The 20,581-nt window shown below is 54.9% G+C and overlaps 5 protein-coding genes across 5 annotated transcripts; 3 read left to right on the top strand and 2 right to left on the bottom strand.

Annotated features, from left to right (window-relative positions):
* Positions 1 to 623: 623 nt before the first annotated feature.
* INS49_009480 (uncharacterized protein) lies at positions 624 to 3,534 on the top strand (the record flags this gene model as incomplete). The annotated part of the gene is made up of 8 exons (XM_043170211.1): positions 624 to 884; positions 953 to 1,113; positions 1,189 to 1,476; positions 1,529 to 2,232; positions 2,301 to 2,631; positions 2,828 to 3,008; positions 3,084 to 3,251; positions 3,331 to 3,534. The coding sequence occupies 8 exons, from the start codon at positions 624 to 626 to the stop codon at positions 3,532 to 3,534; spliced, it is 2,298 nt and encodes a 765-aa protein (XP_043024776.1).
* Positions 3,535 to 3,908: 374 nt separating this feature from the next.
* On the bottom strand, positions 3,909 to 5,599 carry INS49_009479 (uncharacterized protein; the record flags this gene model as incomplete). The annotated part of the gene is made up of 2 exons (XM_043170210.1): positions 3,909 to 4,853; positions 4,919 to 5,599. The coding sequence occupies 2 exons, from the start codon at positions 5,597 to 5,599 to the stop codon at positions 3,909 to 3,911; spliced, it is 1,626 nt and encodes a 541-aa protein (XP_043024775.1).
* A 2,179-nt stretch (positions 5,600 to 7,778) lies between these two features.
* On the bottom strand, positions 7,779 to 8,842 carry INS49_009478 (uncharacterized protein; the record flags this gene model as incomplete). Its single annotated transcript, XM_043170209.1, has 2 exons — positions 7,779 to 8,502; positions 8,565 to 8,842. The coding sequence occupies 2 exons, from the start codon at positions 8,840 to 8,842 to the stop codon at positions 7,779 to 7,781; spliced, it is 1,002 nt and encodes a 333-aa protein (XP_043024774.1).
* A 5,813-nt stretch (positions 8,843 to 14,655) lies between these two features.
* INS49_009477 (uncharacterized protein) lies at positions 14,656 to 15,703 on the top strand (the record flags this gene model as incomplete). Its single annotated transcript, XM_043170208.1, has 5 exons — positions 14,656 to 14,676; positions 14,732 to 14,870; positions 14,925 to 15,109; positions 15,188 to 15,224; positions 15,282 to 15,703. The coding sequence occupies 5 exons, from the start codon at positions 14,656 to 14,658 to the stop codon at positions 15,701 to 15,703; spliced, it is 804 nt and encodes a 267-aa protein (XP_043024773.1).
* A 2,930-nt stretch (positions 15,704 to 18,633) lies between these two features.
* INS49_009476 (uncharacterized protein) lies at positions 18,634 to 20,291 on the top strand (the record flags this gene model as incomplete). Its single annotated transcript, XM_043170207.1, has 2 exons — positions 18,634 to 19,178; positions 19,235 to 20,291. The coding sequence occupies 2 exons, from the start codon at positions 18,634 to 18,636 to the stop codon at positions 20,289 to 20,291; spliced, it is 1,602 nt and encodes a 533-aa protein (XP_043024772.1).
* Between the last annotated feature and the right edge of the window lie 290 nt (positions 20,292 to 20,581).

Raw genomic sequence — 20,581 nt, 5'->3', positions numbered from 1 at the left:
CCTCACTGCTGCTTTTCTGCGCCCATCGTAAGCCCTAGTCAGCCGCAACACACTTGGGCCGACCACCCCTGTTCGCGCTCTCCACCGTCCCCCAGAATGAATATCCTCACAAGGTATGTCGCCAACCTTTCGATTTCACTGATGGGCCCCCAGGGCATGGCCGCTTGAGGAAGGTCGTTTGAAGACCGTCTGCACTCTGAGGGCAAACTTTCTCGGATTTACTGGCAATCCACATCAACATCCACACATACCACCACTGTTGCCTCACCTCATCGTGGCCCCTGGAGACCACCCTGCCAGCCTGCCACCATGCATTTGGTGTAACCACTCACCTGTTGGTCCTCGCATGACGCTTAGTCCCGCTGCCACATTTGTCTAGGCTCAAATTCCTCGACTGTAATCTCCTTCGAAATACCACCTCACCCTCGAGCTTGAACTTTTATTGCGCCGAGTTGTTGCTCTTTATGTTGCGTCTGTCGCCCTGGTCTGTATCTTCTCGTATCGACGTTGGCAAACACTTGCCAACAAGTTAGAGAAGGGTTGATTCACGGCTGTGGAGGGGATCACCACCTTAATCAGACTCGGGCGCGCGCAGACAGATACCGACGCACAGCACTGCCGCCATGGGCTTCTCATTCCGGGGCAAGACCTCGGAGCAGCCCATCATCGTGAGCGAGACGGACCAGGGCGTCTCGTCAGCTACAGACACCCCCGCGGCCGACCTGAAGAAGTTCAGGAAGCTCCACCAGTTCGACCCCTTCCTCGACCTCGACAAGCTCGACAGGGTCGACGATGTCCTGGCGGCCGGCGACCCCGAGAAGGAGGCGGCCGTGGAGGAACAGCTCATCATCGATGACTCTCCCTACCCCGAGGTCCGGTCGTCGGTAAGCACATGCCCGCAAAGTGACGCAGTGGTTCCAGATCAAGCAACTTGCTGACCAGCTTGACTCAGGTCCCTCCCACGGATGATGTAGAGACGCCGGTCAATACTGTTCGCGCCTGGACGATCGGCATGCTTCTATGTACCATCATCGCGGCCGTCAACATTCTGATGGGGCTGCGCAAGTCGCCCGTGGTCATCTCTGCCTCAGTCGTGCAGCTGATCGCTTATCCGTAGGTCCTGGAATACAGCTACAGCTTTTGACAGCAGAGGTTTTCGAGATGGCGGATGACTGACGATATCTGTAGTATTGGCCGTGGATGGACTGCCGTCATGCCGAACAAGGAGTACAGCCTGTTCGGCCGCAAGTTCAATCTGAATCCCTGCCCGTTCAACAAGAAGGAGCACACCATAATCACCGTTATGACTGCAGCCGGCGCGGGCAGCTCATACGCGATCGACATCTTGCTTGCGCAGGAGATCTACTATGGACAGTATTTCCAGTGGGGCTTCCAGATCCTCCTTATCATTTCGACCCAGGCGATGGGCTACGGCCTGGCTGGTATTATGCGGCGATTCCTGGTGTGGCCTGCTGCGTACGATACCTCTTCCTGGCTTACGTTCAAATCCCTGCTAACAGCCAAGTAGGATGGTCTGGCCAAATCAGCTTGTACCAGCAGTGGTCATTGCTACGCTGCACAACCATAAAACCTCAGACCCTTCCAAGACCAACGGCTGGCGCATTGGGAGATATGCTTTCTTCCTCATTGTTGCGGGTGGGACCTTCGTCTATGAGTGGTTCCCCGTGGTCATCGCCCAGTTCCTGGGCTATATCGGCCTTTTCCCGACTTGGGTCGCACCGAATAATGTCATCGTCAATCAGTTATTTGGTGGCCTGAGCGGTCTCGGCCTGATCCCTCTCGCCCTGGACTGGTCCATCATCTCGGGGTTTATGGGCACGAGCCCTTTGATGACGCCCGGCTTCTCCCTCATGAACATGCTGGCCGGTATGGTCCTCGTAATCATCGGAGTCGCCGGCATCTCCTGGGCTGGGCCGGAGTTTATGCGATACTTGCCTCTTGAGGCCAACGCCAACTTCGATCACTTTGGTCAAAAATATGACGTGTCCCGGATCCTCACTCCTGAATTCACCTTTAACGAGACCGCCTATAAGGAGTACTCGCCCCTCCTAATCGGGCCCGCATTCTCGCTATCGTACGGTGTCGGCTTTGCTGGCTTGATTTCAACGGTTGTCCACTGCTGTCTCTTCTACGGGGCCGATATCTGGAACCGTGCAAAGAGCGCCAAGTACGAAGAGCCTGATATCCATCTGAAACTGATGCGCAAGTATAGTATGTCTCTCTGTCCTTCTATTCAAGACTCGAAGTTTTGAGAGATACTGATACGCTGCGTTGTATAGAGGAGGCTCCTGAATGGTGGTTCCTGGCCACATTCGCCGTGGCATTCGCATTCGCCATGATCTCCTCCCAGGTCTGGGACACTCACCTGACATGGTGGGCGTTGATCATCTCCATCCTCATTGGCGTATTCTTCACGATACCAGTCGGCATGCTCTATGCCATCACAAATAACCAAGCCGGTCTGAACGTCATCACAGAGATGATTGTGGGCTACATGACACCGGGCAGACCCGTGGCCATGATGCTGTTCAAAAGCTACGGTTATATGATGACATATAACTGCCTACAGTACACCATGGACATGAAACTTGGTCATTACATGAAAATCCCGTAAGTAGCCCCCGGATGCAACCGAATGAGGCTTTCAAAGAGGACGATCTACCGTGGCGCAGTCTCGGTTTCGGTACTAGCCTCAGATCCATACGAGGCCGCAGCTTTTGGGGATAACAGACACACACGCCAACAACGTACTGTGTCTATTCGAGAGTCTCTATTCGATCATTCATTAGCTAACGAAATTCTGCAGGCCACGCTCAATGTTCGCTGCGCAGTTCTTCCCAGTTCTCTGGCTGTCCATTGTGCAGATCGCAACCTACAACTTCCTCCGCGGGAACATCGCCGGAATTTGCACGCCGGACCAGCCGCAAGGCCTCACGTGCCCCAACGCGAAGACCTTCTTCAACGCCTCTGTCATTTGGGGAGTCATTGTAAGTCCCCACACCTAGTCTACCAGCAGAGAGCCTCCTCCGCCTCAACCACGGACTGACACCCTCACGTCCAAGGGACCGGGGCGCATGTTCGGCGCCGGCCAGCTGTTCTCATGGATCAACTGGTTCTGGCTCATAGGGGCCGCCTGCCCGGCGATCCACTACTTGCTCGCGCGGCGGTACCCCCGCTCCTGGCTGCGGTACCTCTTCACCCCCGCCATCTTCGGCGCCCGCGACGACGTGGTACCTCATGAACTACGTGCTCTTCGGCCTGGCCTTCAACTGGCTGGTGCGCCGGCGCTTCCTGGGCTGGTGGACCCAGTACAACTACGTGCTCAGCGGCGCCCTCGACATCGGCCTGGCGCTGACGGTCGTCATCTCCGGCCTCGCGCTGGGCCTGTCGGGCAGCACGTTCCCGGACTGGTGGGGCAACACTGTGCCGTACGCGAACCTTGATATGAACATGGGGGCTGTGACGAAGGTGCTGCCTGATGATGGGAGCTTCTTTGGCCCGACGACGTGGTAGAAATGACAATGACATTAATTACACTGTGACCTCATCCGGAGCTGGATTAAGCCGGCACGTCCGGGGTGACCAAGAAATGATCAACTCAGGACTTCAGCTGATCAAGTGTCTGCTGGGCAATAGAGGAGACCTTTGTGGAACATCTAATGAAATACATTCTATGCCACAAGACCTTGACTATTTGTAGATCGATTAAATTTCCCCTCATCCATGCTTGGTCGTTCGTATGTAAATATTGTGAGTATAACACCAGGAAGGCCTGTGTCAACGGAAACAAGGATGACTGTTCATCGACTCTTTTCAACTCAACATTGTCCTGGTGCCTGCTTCGACAGAGTGTTATAAGGACCCCAACCAGTCGTGACAGACCGACACTAATTCCCAACCGGGATTGACTGCGGGTTAGAGAACAAGTTCCCCGGGTCAATGTTCTTCTTCAGCCCCTTGAGCTTCTCAAACAGCACATCGCCGTAGTACAGCCTGCCCGCCTGATCAGCACCCATCTCCGTGTCCACATATCCCTGGTACGCCCCGTAATTCCCAGCGCCGAGCACGCCCGTCACCTGCGCGTTGAGGTCGTTGACGAGGTCGATGCCCGCCGGCACGGGGAACGCGTCGCCCGGCTCGTTCACGAACCCAGAGTTCTCCATGACCCAGGTGGTGTCGCGGCGCCAGAACGCCGACCCGCCGCTCTTGCTGTCCAGGAAGATCTGGTTGTCGACGCCGCCCTGGAGGCTCAGCGTGAAGTACCACGGCACGGCGGGGTTCCTCCCCTCCTGGTGCGCCTGGCCCCAGCCCACCAGGTTCCGGATCGCCTTCTCGGGCAGCCCCGGCGCGGGGACCGTGATGCTCTTGGTGTAGAAGGTGTCGTGGTCCGGCGCGGGGGCGTAGCCGCCCTCGCCCGGCTTGGGGTAGGCTATGCCGCTGCCGTAGTTGGCGTCGGTCAGCGCGTCTGTCCACGAGTACTCCTTGACGTAGGTCGGGCTGTCGCTGTCGCCCGCGCCGGGGGCCGGCAGCCCGCGGAGCAGCTCTGGGAGCACCGTCTTGTTGAAGGTCGCCACGGGCCCGAGGTAGATTCCCTTCAGGCTGAAGGTGCCGAAGGCGTCGAGGGTGACGTCGAACTGGAACTTGCGGTCCAGCCCCGAGGTCGCGTTGTTGGCGTAGTTCTGGATGTGCTTCAGGGCCGAGACGCTTTGCTCGGTGTTCTTGCTTAGGCCCGGCCAGGTGAGGTAGATGCCAGTCAGGGCTTTCGGATAGGCGAAGGTTTGCGCGTAGAAGGTGGTTGCGATACCAAAGGAGGCGCCGGCTCCTTTCATGGCCTAGAGCAGTGTTAATCATGCGAGCTTCGAGACAAGAGTTCAACCGCGATATCGGAGTTACTTACGAAAAACACGTCCTTGTATTCCGTTGACGTTGCATGCACCACAGAGCCGTTGGCCAGCACAACGTCCATGCCCACGAGTGAGTCAATGGCCAGTCCATAAGCCCTCGTCGTAAACCCATCTCCCCCGATGGTGAAGTGACCGCCAGCGCCGACATTGGCACACGTCCCATGGGGAAGTGCCCGCCCGGTCGGCTGCAGCGCCAGCTCCAGGTTCCCCAGCCTCAGGCCCGCACCAAAAGTCGATATGTTCGTATTCTTGTCGAGGCTGACGCTCTGGAACTTCTGCAGGTCGATGACCACGGCGCCGTCCTTGCCGCCCGTGCCATAGGACCCATACGAGTGGCCCCCGGAGCGGGGCTGCACCTTGAGCTTGTACTGGGACGCGCAGAGCACGGCGTCTGAGACGTGCTGGTTGGTGGATGCGACGACGATTGCTGCTGGCTTGTATTGGAGGCGGAGGTTGTAAGGTGAGGAGTAGCTGGCGTATGTTGTGTCCGAGGGCTTGATCACCGACAGCTTCTTGCTGGTCAGACAGTCCACGACTGAATCTCTTGGTGCAACGCGGAAAGCGTCTTGTTCTTGTCCGTGTGCCAGCTGTGGGAGGCTATGGACGAAACAAAGTAGTCCCAACACCCAGGAGCAACGGGAAACCACCCCTGTGAAGCTGGCACGACGTGTCATGGTTGAGGTCAATCTTTACCGTGTGCAAAAGGAATCCGGGCACCTGATTGCACGACACGTCCCATTTGATAGCATGCAGAACCAGAAACCTGTGCGCGCCTGTATGATTAAATATGAGTATGGAACGAGAAGGCGATTAAACGTGATGATGAATCCTTCTGTCGACGTCCGGCTCCTTGGGTACTTTTGTCCCTCTCCGTTCATGCAAATAAGCCACCCCGGCTGAACACGAGAACCATCGCCTTGGATGCACACATGCGATGCAACGTCGACTTTGACCGCGGGTACTAGTCATGCAATATAGTTCGGCACCAGTGGGCGGCTGGAAGATGACCGCTCAACTTGGCGTAAGCAATCCCTTGATACTACGCGGAACACAGCAGGATGCCAAGATTCCTTCGTGGGAATAGAGTCAAGCGCGGAAATTGAGGTAGGGGTCCACGGGTGCCAGCCCTTGAGAAGACGAACTGTCGTGGTCCCGGCTTAGCTGAAAGTGCTGAAGCGGAACAATATTCTCCATGCATCTAGAATGTTTTATCCACAATAGCCTGTAATCAGCTGCTCGTGTTCAATAGATGATCAAAATCCAGTTTTCGTTTAACGGAAAAGCCCGCATCGCTAGTCATCTCACACCTTTCGTACTCGAGTAGAGAACCTTTCCCAGACAAAAAAAAAGAGCGTCATAAAGGCTAATGCATGATTCTTGGTATGATGGTGCTAACTTCTCTTTGCCCAGTCGAACGTCCTGTCTGAGAGGCGGGCTAATATCATGGTACCAGTAGTCCACGTTTATTCTCAGTCGAGCCGCTGGATATTGGTAGTCTCGTGACCATAGACTTTCTCGGCCCATCAAAATGTCCCTTGACTCAAGTTCAAGTCACAAGGACGAAACTTCTAGGTGGTCATGACAAGCCGATATTGCAATTTGAGTCTTTTCGCCCCTGCCCAGGTAAGTTGGGTGGGATCTGCTTGAGTGTTTGAGGTTGGAGGTTTGAGATATTGCATATCTATTATAGCAGGAGTCGATGCCAGGCCATACTGTACACAGACAATCCCCCATATTCGTCATTCAACGATACCTCCAGCTGATTGTTTCATGGTGGCTTTTACTTCTCATATCGACTCTCACAGGAATGCATGATGCGTGCCTATCCAAATATCCTCTGCCGCTGATGTTCATCGAGCTCCCGTCTCAGGCTCTACGAACATGCATAGCTTTACGGGTGTTTCTGAGGTTCAAGTGAACAACAGACAAACAGCAATATATACGCGAGATGTTTACATCCAGACTTGTGAAGCCTAGGAAATCTCTTGGAGCTTGCACAGGAATGAACTGCAGACTTGGCGCAGATATTGATCACTACTGCGAAGGCTCGCGGCAGGTGATCCTCAACCGTGTAATCACAGCACAGAGCCTTGCATCTTTGTCTCAGTGCAGCCGGCTGTGTTAATGAGTATGTACTTGGGCCCTGCGGCTCAGAGCAATGTTTCGTGTCCCGCCTCGCAGGCTGACCTGGGCTGCCCTACAACGACCGGGCTGTCCGAGGCCAGATGAAGCAGCGGCGGGGGCGCGGGTCACACCATGTATAGCTGAAGCGTCTTGATTTAATGGTTTTTTTATTTTCAGCCATTGGCCTACTTCTAATTCCCTCCCGGGTTGGGTATGTAGTCTTGAAAGTACGACTGGTGCCATATCTGCCTCACTGACCAGGCCAGGCTCATTCTGTTGGTGTTGATGATGATGTTGGTGTCTCATTGGAAAATCCCCAAATAAACGACAAAACATTTCCTCCACAAATCTCTGGTGGGTATAGAACGCCAATGTAAATGGGTGCCACAAAATGCATCTTGCGCAGTTTCTGCTTCTCTCAAATGCGTTTCTTTCTCTCATTCCTTCATCTCTTCCACTTCAAGGGGGAAACAAAAAAGATGTTTGCTCGCTTCTTCATCCGAGATCAAAAAAAACATTAATTCAAATTAACAATAAATCGATTAAGCCGAAAGCGTTCACTAGGATCGCCTGGCTGATAATGTCCCTCCTGGCTGGAAGGCATTAGACCCGGAAAGGAGTGGGATCTCGAGGCAAATCGCGGAGGCGGCTGGCGTCAGGGCTGCCAAAGCCAGAACACCAAACCAGAATCCCAAAGTGGTGACACGGGGACAAAGGGAAGCCCCGGCTCTAGGCCTTCCCCCTGAGCTTAGCCCAGAGCCCCCTGCCGCTGCCGCTGCCCGCCCCAGCCCTGGCGCGGAACCCGCGCGGCTTCTCGCCTACGGGGCTGGGCGGGACGCTGTCCTCGGGGCACTCGATCTCGAGGTCGAGGCGGTAGCGCCTGACGGACCCGGAGTCGTCGTCGAAGCACACCCGTCGGCGCTCCTTGGGCACGAAGCACTCGGGCACGCAGTTGCGCATGACCCAGCCGCGGACCCCCCGGGAGGCGGCGTCGATGGCCGCGTACTCGAGGCGCCGCGTGCGGTCTGACGTCCAGTAGTGGGTCGTCTGCGGCGGGAAGGGGGAGGGGAGGGGGGTCTCGGCGCGGGGGTATGGTGGTTGTTCGGGGTGGTGTTGTGCTGCTGAGGAGGAGGATTTTGGTTTCTCTGACTGGTGCTCGGTGTTGAGGGTGTCGAGGTGGGTGCTGACTAGGGCGATGTCCGCGTTTGGTTCTTGAGGTTGTTGTTGTTGCTGCTGTTGTTGTTGCTGTTGTTGGTATTCTTCTGGTTGGTCCAGTTGCTCAGGGGAGGGGAACTGGAAATAGGAGTATGGGTCATTATATTGGGGTGATTGTTGTGGGTGCTCCGAGGTGGCGAGCGGGAGGCTGTCATGCTGGACCGGGGCATGTTTGATATCGGCCGAGAGCGCCGGAGGGCGGGCCTCTTTTGTGACATTGAGGTCCGTGACTGGGATTCTGTCCGGGGTGGTGATGACGAGGACTTGGTGTGGGATGTGTGTCGGTGGCGTTTTGACGACTGCGAGGTGCGAGTGGGTGTGCTCGACTCGTAGCCCGAGTCCTGGCGGACCATCTGGAAGGAGGCAGGGTTCTTGTCGAAGTCGTCCCTCCTTGATGTTCTTTGTCTTCTGACAACAGGCGTCTCTACGGGCATTGGGACCCTCGCCGTCGACGTTCCCTGGTCATCTGGTGTGCAGCCTGGCTCATAGAGTTCGACATCTTGGAAGGAGTGGTATGTGGTTGTGGAGTAGAAGCTGGCCCTCGAGTGAGAGCGAGGCACGGGTGACTGTCGTGACATGTTTGCGGAGGTGGCTGAGTGATGAATTTCGGGGCCACGGACAGTGAAAGGCGTGCGTGTGATGAATGCTGTTGGGGACCTCTCTGCAAAAAATTTCTCCACGACGCTGCAAGTGTTTACTCGTTCCTGACAAGCTTGACTCAGAGGTGAGGCGAATTTGTTGGGCGATTTGATGTGAGGAATTCGCTGTTGTTTATGAGTTTGACTCTGCTCATGCGGGCCCGCGCACAATTCTCCGCAACAAAGAAGTCACTTCGGCTAGCTGTCGTTCATTCCCTGGCCCCTGGGCTAGGATGGAGCCTGGGGTGTACCGACAAGAGATTTCGTCACTGCGGTAGACGAGTTGCGGTCAACCGAAGCTTTTTGGGAAGACCGGGCCCCAAGGGCAGTTCGAATCGAGAAAAATGGCGCCGGGGAACTGGCAAGCGACGAGCAGTATGGAGCCCCTCGCACTCTGTGCGGGTCGTGAGCTTTATGAGCTGTTCTCCAAGGGGCAGCACACTGCTTCCCGGGCCGCCTGGCTTCTAGAACCTTTGTTGCTGCAGAACCGACCCGGCGATCGGTGGGCTGTGTGGACTGTGTAAGTCGTGCCAACGTATCAGAGCGGAGCGTTGGAAAGCGTTGAAGCAGAGCGCCAGGCCCTCTATTGGCGCTTAGGATCCGACCGGGTACTGGAGACGGGGCCCAGCTGGCACAACAGTCCAGTTGGCAGCGGCAAAAGGCGCGTGCGTGCAGTACAAAAATAATATGCAGGCTGGGATTTGTGCAGATTCAGGCCGGCCCCATGCGGACTAGGGGATCAACACCGCCCTGCCGACTTGTGGAACCGTTGACACAGAGCTCCGTTACCGCCGTGCGCGAGTAGCTGCTGGGCCAGGGCCAGGGCCAGGACCAGGCCGGCGGGAAGCGACAAAGTTTTGGAAGCGAGATCTCTGACCCAAAAGCCGGTGCAGAGACGGTTTGCCAGCGTCACCGTTGACGACTGCGAATGTGGCCGGCGGTGGGAAGTGACGTGGATGGGCGATCTGGTCTGGCTCAGGACGGCCAGCTCGTTCGGGTTGGTCAAGTTGGACAACACTTGGAGGGCCAACACGACGGATGGATCTCATCCAGGCCAGTTGACTTATGGCGGTCAAAGGGCAGGCCAACTCTCGTGAGCACACGATGTCTCCTCTGGTGGTTGCGGTGGTTCAAAAGTCACGAGCGTGACCCCTGGCCCCCGGTCGACCCCACGTCGCGGTCCACTCTATGCAGGATGAGCGTGCAGCCTGGGATTTCAAGAGAGCGGTCAAGGACAAGACGGGGCAAAAGACCGCCCAACGCGAGATCGCCAACGCAGGTCGGAAATCGAGATCTTGATGGTCGAATGGTAATAAATGTAGATGGAAATACGACAGCAGGAGAAGCGAGTACTGTACCCCTGGTAATTAATAGGGTGGAGGGGACGAAGAGACCCACGCCAGGTCGACCTGTAGTCAAGAGGACGAGGTCGGAGGAGGGATGTGGCAGGTGACTGGTTTAGAGTTCTTAGACTTGTTCGTGGACCGCCAAAACAGTGTGGCAGCGGCACGACTGCAGGACTGCAGGAGCAGCACCACCAAGGGACAAATCCGGGCGTTGGTCGTGCCAGTGGTGTTGGTTGATCGGCCTGAGCTGAGGTGAGGGTGGACAGGGTGGGACCGGGCCGGACAAGGTTGTTCCCAAGAGCTTCCAAAGATTCTGGCGCCCTTCTATTGTGGAGAGGAGGAGCTGGAGATGGTGGATATCTTCCCCTGCATCTCGTGGCCGATGGGGACAGGAACTCTGGAGCACGATACCGCGACGGTACCACTGACTGCCAACCGGGCAAGGTTTCTCCAGCTTTGACAGGCACAGGATCGAACGTGTCCCGGATGGATACCTCCTCGTCATCGGGCAGAGGATCGAGGGACACGACTGCCTGTCCGGAGACGGCTAGGGGCGGTGTTGCCGTGAAGTGCACGCAGTAGTCTAGTGCTTGTTCGGGACGTCGAGGGATCCAGAGCACGGTGATCCGGACATGTGTTTGTATTACGTTGCCAGCAAGTTGCCAACACGATGCTATCGCGGCGTGTCTGCCCGGGAGTGGCCGCTGCACGCGATCTAACCACGGGACGACAGCGTTGAAACAACAAGCTGTCGTAATGGCATTGGCGCGGAAGGCGCTGGCGTTTCCCAAAGGGTCAAGAGCTGTCCGACGTTGATCATGCAACCAAGCGCGGCCGTCGCAAAACTAGCGAGGATCCAAGAGAGCCGGGCCTGCGGACGGGCGGCGGGAACTCGGGTTGGCAGGCCGCCAAAATGCGCAGAGATCGGATGGATTATCGCATCTGCATCTGGGCGCAGCACGCGGAGGGGTGGGATGAATACGGAGCTGCTTGTATCGCCGAAAATGATTGATGACACGAGAGGGTGGTGTTTCGAGTTGAGGAAGCGTTTAATGCCCCTCTCTTTCCTTGTGTACGGCGGTGCTATGCCAGTTATGCAGAATGATCTCTTTCACATGAATGCCCAATGCTAGGCCAGGTGGCTGGTTGACTGCCTCCATGACACACGGGCATGCATTCTTCCCAGGCTGAAGTGCTACAACCCGGATCATGTGTCTCTCGGCACGAGATCGGAGGAGGGGAAGAGAGGCGATGTTGCCGCGTGTCTCATCGTGTTCCTATTTCCGAGGATGGACTTTCACATGCCTCTGTGTGCCTCGCACGTTGCCCTAGCTGTGAAGTCAGTTGTGTCAGGGTGTGCTACGGTTGCATTCGAAGCTGGCGTGGCGGCGGGAGCTGACGGGTTGCTGGCTCCAATCAGCGGCTATCGCGTCCCGTCCCTGAAACTCATGGCCACCCCCCACTTCAGAGTTCTGGGTCGGCCAACCAGCCGGCCAGCCAAACACTGACGCCCCCACTCACCCTTCACGGATCTGCTTCACACCACCCCAACGATCGCTGACTACTACCGCCAGGCAGGCGCCGGGATTGGTGGCCGGCTATCTGTGTCGAGACCAAACACTACACTATGCCTCTAGTGTCCCTCGGGCAATGATGTGCATGACTATTGGGAGTCACGATGTTCCATTCGCGAGCACGCGTCTTGGCAGGTCTGGCCGCAACCCGTGGTGTTTTCCCGTGTTTCCACCGTGTTGAAACACGCAGTCTCCAGAATATTGCCTCACGTGTCTTCCTCGCAGTGCATTGCCGGGAGATGAGGGGTTCGAGACATGGATACATGGTAGATGGATTCAGTCCAGATTCCCGTTTCTCAAAATCAACAATGTCCTTCATCATTTCAGTCTATGAGATGTCCTGCCCGAATAGCTAGCCAATCAACAGTTCGCAGCTGTGTTCCACAGTGCTCTCTAAAGGCTGCGCAGACCCGAGTCAGCGTACGCCCACCCAGCTTCTACAGTACGCCCACCCAGCTTCCAGCGTTGGCCCACCCAGTACAAGGAAAATTAGCTGCATCCGTACTAAAATGCAAGTACTGCGGGGTTTCCAATAAGCCAGGGTAGCTATTTTCCAATTTAAGCAATACTTTAAAAATACAAGCCTAAAAAGCCCAGAGGGCCCCAGAGCGCCCAGAGGGCCCCAGAGCGCCCAGAGCCCCCAGAGCGCCCAGAGCGCCCAGAGCGCCCAGAGCCCCCAGAGCCCCCAGAGCCCCCAGAGCCCCCAGAGCCCCCAGAGCCCCCAGAGCCCCCAGAGCCCCCAGAGGGCTGCAGAGCGCCCAGAGCCCCCAGAGCCCCCAGAGCCCCCAGAGCCCCCAGAGCCCCCAGAGCCCCCAGAGCCCCCAGAGGGCTGCAGAGCGCCCAGAGCGCCCAGAGCGCCCAGAGCCCCCAGAGCCCCCAGAGCCCCCAGAGCCCCCAGAGCCCCCAGAGCCCCCAGAGCGCCCAGAGGGCTGCAGAGCGCCCAAAGGGCCGTAGAGCGCTTAGAGGGCGCAGAGGGCGCAGAGGGCTGCAAAGGGCGGCAAAGGGCGGCAAAGGGTAGAAGTAACTTTTAAGTTGCAAATAAAGGGGTAGCTATAGGACCCCTTTAGGGTAGCTATGGGACCCCTTTAGGATAGCTATAGCTATGCTTTATTAATAACCTTACAGTATTAATATTTTATAGCGCGTATAATTAATTTCCTTATACTGGGTGGGCCAACGCTGGAAGCTGGGTGGGCGTACTATAGAAGCTGGGTGGGCGTATGCTGACTCCGCAGACCCTTGAGAGAGCGTAATCCGGACCGACGTATTCCCATGGCGATTCTTAGGGGCGCTCGGAAACTAGGCAAGATGTCCTTGAGATGTGAATATGCAAACATATTTCGGTATGGATGCCACATATCATTATCTGATCAGGTTGACAGTTTGATGTTTTGTTCGTCTCTATTTTCCCTCTGTATAATCTGCATTCAGGTAGACTTAGAAAGTGCATAGCATTTGGCATCGGCATCTCGGCATCAGCAAGACTGGCGCTGCATTTCGGCAACTCAGTACTCCTCGCACGAGCTCGTCGACTGCCCAAAGAAATCATATACACATTGAGTATCATGGAGTAGCGATCAAATCAATTCCAGTGACTGCGTCTGTTGCATAAATCATCACTTACTGAAGCTGCTCATGCTCCTAGATTGACGGCCAACGGCCAATTATGCGTCACAGAGGAAGCTCCCGATCTTGCCAGAACTTGCAGTTGATCTGCATGGCGTCCCAGCCTCCCAGGCTTTGGCGGGAGTCGGGGACCGGGGGTTCGTCTTACATGGAGGGAGCATTGCCCAAGTGCATTCTGTGCTGGCCGTATGCGAATGTCTATCGCCTGTAGGATCTGTCAATGTGACCTATCTCCGAGCAATGACAATTCACAGCCCTCTTGCCCCAAGCCCAGCGACCAATGGCGCAATCTAGCCAAGGCATCCTGTACCGCCATTTTTTCTTAAGCGGCATAACGAAGACGCCCACAGTCTGGGCTAGTTGGTTGTACAGAAGATCTCTCTTGGCGTAAGCTACTGAAAACACAAAGCTGAAGGAGGTGGCAGGGCGGATGATCACACAGTATGGACGCCTTCCAGTGTTTCTTGACACCAATTTCTAATCGTGAAGATCTTCTAGTCGGAGCTTAAGGCCGTTTTACCGTGGTCAACTCTCTGGTTGGATAAACTGAGCCCGAGTACGCCCACCCAGCTTCCACAGTATGCCCACCTAGCTTTCAGCGTGCGCCCACCTAGTACTTCCTTTTCTTAATATTATATTAATAAGATTAAGTACTTTTTTAAATAAGCATAAAGTTTACTTTATATATAAAAAGCTAAGGTAGCTATTTTTTAATTTAAATAATACTTTAAAAATATAAGCCTAAAAAGCCCAGAGCGCCCAGAAGCCCCCAAAGGGCCGCAGAGCGTCTAGAGGGCGCCAGAATGCGCAGAGGGCGAAGAGGGCGCCAAAGGGCGCAGAGGGCGAAGAGGGCGAAGAAGGCGCAGAGGGCAAAGGGCGAAGGGCAGAAGTAACTTTTAAGTTACAAATAAAGGGGTAGCTATAGGACCCTTTTAAAATAGCTATAGCTATGCTTTATTAATAACCTTATAATATTAATATTTTATAATATATATAATTAATTTCCTTATACCAGGTAGGCCAACGCTAAAAGCTGGGTGGGCGTACTATGGAAGCTAGGTGGGCGTACTCTGGCTTGGATAAACTCTATCTCCTCTTGTCCTACGTGGCACGTGCTTTTGAGTTTTCAAGTTTTCAACAAGCTGGAAAGCTGACGACAACTCTCAAATCGGAATCAACGATTATCACATCAGTTCAGCAGCCAGTCATGGCAATACCTGAGTGCACTGTAAGTTGCGCGGAAGTATCCATACATCCGACTCTGAATCGCTGATTGCCCAAAGGCGTCTTGCATCGACGCGCTGTGCGAGTCGCTCAGCGACGAAGACTGCATCTGTCCAACGAGAACATCCGCCGGGATACCATGGCGGGAAGACCTCGCCGAGTGTATATCCGAGAATTGTAAATCGATGGATTTCTTCAGTGAGTATTCGCAATAATTCGAGATCTAGGGGCAACCAGCGAGCATTCCCACAGCATCCGCCGGCATGACCTACAATGCTTGCGGTATCCCCAACACGGTGGAGCCCAGCAACATGCGTCCACTAGTTTACATCCCTTTCGCCGTGCAGCTATGCTTCTTTGTATTGCGAATTGGATCAATATGGAAACGGCAGAAACAGCCTTGGGGCTTAGATGATATCACATTCTATTTATCCTCGGTATGTCCCACAGACCTGCCCGTGAATGATGCGCACAGGCATGTCGAACACTAGTACGGGCAACTGACACCGAAATAGGCCTTGCTTCTTGTGTGGTTTCCGACGTTGATACTCGGTGGGTCTCTGCCACTCTTACTCACGTTGAGCCAGTATTTCTGACCCGAATATATAGAGAATCATTTTGGCTACTCCCGTAACCTTTGGACGCTGCAAATATGGAACATCGACAACTTCACCAAGGCGTTCTTCGCATTCTCACTCGTATACGCCGTGGCCCACGTCATGATCAAGATCTCAATTGTCTTCCTATACCTGAGAATCTTCCGAACCCAGGCCGTCAATGTTGCGGTCGCGATCATCTTCATTGTTGGTTTGTTCATCGTCTGCCAGCCGCTCCCATTCTACTGGGCATATGCAGATGATACACAAGGCACGTGTCATGACTATATCGATGAGTCGGGCGTGTATCCGGGCCTCAATATGTTCTTGGACGTTTGGATGATCGTCTTGCCTGCTTCACAGTTATGGAGGCTGAAGATCACCAGGAAAGCGAAGATTGGAATCATGGCCATGATCTGTCTCGGACTCGTGTAAGGCCTGGTCTTTCCATCCGCTTTCTATTCCATTCCACTCACGATTATCCAGCACGACGGCCATGACGATTCTGCACTTTCGCTCTGTGCGAACAAATCCTGATCTTATACGTAAGTGTCTATGATCTAGAATTTGTTTTGACTAAATCTAAGGGAAATGCCATTGAAGTGGAAATCGATCTTTATCAGGGCCTAATATACTCCGTCATTGAAGTCACAACCGCTTATGTGATTTCCTGCCTGCCAGCTGCACGGTTGCTATTGACATCATACTTCCCCGCTATCAGGCAGGCCATAGGGTCCTGGGGAATACCATCCTTCACCTCGAGGCGAAGCAAGAAGACCGTCGGTGGGAGCGCGTCGAGCGCGGAACCGTGGATGGGTGCGGAGTATGAGCTGACAGGGCCGGACGGGCAGAGGAATCCCTCAAGATATATCAGAGCAGGACAACAAGGATCCTGGGACATGGAACAGTCAGGTGGGATTGTCAAAAGCACATCATGGAATATAAGCAATGAGCAAGCCGGATGGGCCGCTCAAGGGGAGAACAGATTATGGGTGTAATGTTCAAATCCTGAGCTTAGCGAACGCGCTGCCAAGATTCACAAGGAGCAGCAGCACTTTCACAATAATAACTTTGGGGAGTGAAAGATCTGTATTCGTTACTTTCAGGACATTCAGACTAGCCAAGCTATGTCACCAGTGAACTGAAAGCCTAGAGCAGGTGGGACCAACCAAGAAGCACACAAAACCAAGGGCTCATTTGTTAGAATCTACCCAATAAGAACAAGCGAACTGCCTAATCAATAGCATATCAGCGCTACCACTTCTTACGAAAGGAACCATCTCGAGAAAGGCGTAACAGCTGAACATGGCCTTCAAGTGCAGCCGAATTACAAACGGCAGCCTTCCAGATCTACGACTCGTCCACCAATCGATCAAGACCTACTTTGCACAGCACGTCCCACATGGTGAGATCAATCAGGTTTCCGGGATCTCCATGTCTGTATACAGCCATCAGCCCTGGGAAAACTCACCCGCTCCGAGGCGATCTGCCGGGACATGGGGCAGCCTCCGGAACCGAGGCCGGGGTGTCGCTGCCACGCTTTCGCATGCGATATCTGTCGCCGAATTGGTCCTGCATCACCATGACTCACTGTACCCAAGTTTCAGACTCTGCAAACTTTAACCGTCTGCATGCCCTGACTGCAAGTTCTGATGGCCTTGTGCATCGTGTGATCTTGTGGCGTACCCTGGCTGCTTCTGTACAGTACCGGCACGTGACAACCACGCATTGAGGCGTCCACGGGGTCTTCTTATCAGGCCAGCTCCCGCCGAGGCTAATCATCCATTCCAGAGAAATGTAGATTCAGGCGTGGCAAATTTAATGTGTATATCTACTGATAGCACTAGTCTAATCCAAATTGGGTGATCTCACACAGAAAGATGAATGAGTGATAGTGGCCGATCTGAATTACATCCCACGCCTCTGATTGAACACCATTCACATGTCAGAAAAGCAGCCTAAATGTGTTATGATGAGGGGCCAGGTCCCTTGGTTGCGGCACAGACATGGCTAGAAGTTGTCAATCTAGGTCAGCTGAAGAGCAGGATGGCGCAAAGACATACCAGCAGTTCTTGGACGGGTGTTCTGTATGGTTCCTTGTGCGTGTCCGCTGAACCTTCAGGGTCTCTGCAGATTTAGAAACATCAACAAGTGCATGTTGCCATCAAGCGGCTTCGCTGTATTGGGCGCTGCCAGACGCATGCAATATTGCAGCCAGCCCGGCTCTAGTTACGTTTGTCTCCATAGACTTTGCCAATGTGCTCGTACTCATGCCACTGGGACAGCTGGGTCTTATGAATATGTTGTTTGAGCTGGCAGAAGATGATATGCCCAAGAAGCAATGAAGCACAGTCATGAATAACACCTGGACTGATCATTCGAGCTAACAGGTAACTAACTGCCACCGCAAGGAGACAGAAGCTTACTTGCTAATTATGAACTCTTTGGAAATTTAGATGTGTAAGTGGAGAGGAATCTTTTGCATTTATTTTCCATTTCCACCGGCTGAGCGCCAGTCAACCATATCCACGGAGAAATTGGGAACTGGCGCAGGAAGTAAATTACATGCACGCAAATTTCGAATCGTGGTTATCAAATCTACGTCCCCATCAATGAATATAGAAACAAATAGAGAGTGAATTTGTTACGTGTGTGTGAACAGATTTGGACCGCCGCCATCGCATGCCAAAACGGGACTCCCGACCGCTGTGACCAGCATGGCTGTTGCAACGTCAACCGTCAGCATTATATACCTCCGTGAATGTGTTCAAGTACATACTGATTGCGGTCAGTCGAGATTTCACATTGCCCCTGTTGAGGATCAAATGCTCGGTCTGGGAGAAAACGTGGCACCACATATTGGTTGGTTTTCTTGTGCACCGGAAGCCAGGCAAGCGAATAGGAGAAAGCATGTCAGGAAACAAACAAACGAGCCGTTGTGCCTCGGTCCGACAGATAAGGCTTTTTTGATTCAAGTGACCGCGGAACTATGGTCCGAGGATAGGTATGGGTAGTTTTCACAATCAAGACCAATTATACCAAATTCTTCAGAGCCGTGAGTAAGTGAGACAAGGCCAATCAGTGGCACGATTGATAGGATGATGATAATCCCCCAGCCAAAAAAACCCACGCCAAGTGGCGGCCGAGGAATGCAAGGAAACAAAGTCGGGTTTTACTGGAATGCCAGGAACAGGGAAAACAGTGGCCAGGGAACCATAAAATGAACGCCTCATTGTCACGCCGACCGTTTGACGTACGCGAACTTCTCCTTCCAAGGGTTGCGCTCACCTCCTGACAGGTTTGATACGCCTCAAAACCGCGCCCAAGTCACTCGTTTTCTCAGCCTGTTGTCGTCGGCCGCAACAATGCCGTGGCTCTCACCCCTCGACTCCCCGGCCGTCTCGCCACGGAGCGGATATCACTCCAAGCTCACCAATGGCATGAACAATACGATGGCGGGGCAGATGCCCCTGGCCGTCACTTTCATCCCCTCTCTCATTGACGGGGCGTGCGGCACGCTTCCGAACCCGCGGCGCTCGGCCATGGAGCGGATGCGAGGCGACATGTCGCACGCTCTCACACTGCTCCCGGATATGCTGCGTGCGGCCATGCCTCGCCGGTGGGCCTCGGCCTCTAGGATGGAAATGATGGAGATGGTCCAGCATGCTTGCCTCGCAATGCTTGAGATGTGCTTCCTCGCTTGTGTTGTCCCGCTCTGGGCATGTCTCCCTGGTCTGATGTTCGCGGCGTGGATGGGCTGCTGCATGTCCATGATCATGTGCATGGTCTGGATGCTGAACGGACGTGGATCTGCGGGGCAAATGGTGCGGTCGACTGCGGCTGGTGACTGGATGATGGGCCAGGATATGGAGGATGAGCGTTGGTTCTTCGTCGGGGGCGTGGGGGTGAGGTGAGCATCATCCAGAAACCCATCACGAGTCCACAGACTGACACTAAATGAAATAGCTCAAGGACCATGACCCAGTCAACACTTCCCATGCTGTCCAAACTGTTCAACAGGACCATAACAAGCGTCTGCGCGCCCACATACGGCCTGCCATTCGACATGCTCGCCCTCATCCTGCAGCGGTCCCTCCACACCATGATGCCCTCGCCCACGACCACCGCAATGTACGCCCAGGTGCGCGCCTCCCTCCTCGACCGCAGCGTGTCGCGGACGGTGGTCCTCGCGCACAACAGCGGCGCCGTCTGCGCGTCCCAGATCCTCCGCCAGCTGTACGCCGACGTCTCCCCGGACAAGATGTCCAAGCTGGAGGTGTACACCTTCGGCGCCGCGGCCACCGACTTCGTCACGCCCCTCGGCGGCACCGCCGCGTCGGCCGTGGCCGACTCCAAGCGGCTCGCTGGACAGCAGCAGATGCACGCCGCTGGGGTCGTGGAGTCCCGCGAGCCGCATATCGAGCACTTCGCCTTCGTCAACGACCCGCTCGCCAGGATGGGCGTGCTGCGTAGTGTTCGTGAGGACCTGGAGGGGCGCTTCTGCGGGGGTGTCTTTGTGCTGAACTGCCCCGGTTCCATGCATCATTGTGAGGAGAGGACCGCCGGGAACATAGCGTCGCGCCCGATGATGTCCATGACGGATTACATGTCCTGCCTCTTCCCCCAACAACACCAAGAACAGAGCCACAACTCCCCCGGAAACGTGGAACAGTGCAGCAGCATCCTGGACTGCATGATGGCCATCGACCGCGACACGGCCGAGAAGCGCGAGTTCGCCGCCATGGCCAACCAGAACAACTCCAACAGCTCCGAGAAGCGGACCAAGCGGCTCAGCTGGACGGGGCTCGGCGCCACCGCCAACGGCATGAAGGGCAGCATGGACGGCGTCGTCGGGCTCGAGATGGCGCGCACGGGCTGCAGGGAGTGCGAGGGCCACCGCGCCAGGGACGTCAGCAGGCTGGCCAGGTACGCCGGCCTCCACCAGCAGGGCCGCTTCTCCGCGGGCAGCATGGACAACAGGCGGGACGTCGCGGAGGCTTCTGGCGTCGGGAAGGTGCAGTAGTTCGTGAGGGCCCGCGTTGATCGTGTCTGTGAGACCCCGAGGGGGGGAGAGGGGGGATTTGAGTGATTCTTGTCTGAGCAATTGGCATACTGTAACACGACCAGCTGTAATATCACGTCGAAAGAAAGATCATGATGGGGTAATTCTCTCAGTGAATTATTGCATTAATGATTACACCAACCCTTGGGAAGCCTTGCGGATCCCAGGGGTCAGTGTAATGAAGAAGTTATCATACATCCCCTATTACAACACGCTCAATATTCCGCAACGCTCTCGCTTTTCCATTGTCA

The sequence above is a fragment of the Diaporthe citri genome (genome assembly GCF_014595645.1).
Source record: "Diaporthe citri strain NFHF-8-4 chromosome Unknown scaffold_4, whole genome shotgun sequence".
Taxonomy (NCBI): domain Eukaryota; kingdom Fungi; phylum Ascomycota; class Sordariomycetes; order Diaporthales; family Diaporthaceae; genus Diaporthe; species Diaporthe citri.
The sequence above is the reverse complement of the archived record's forward strand: the minus strand, read 5'-3'. Positions and strand labels throughout refer to the sequence as shown.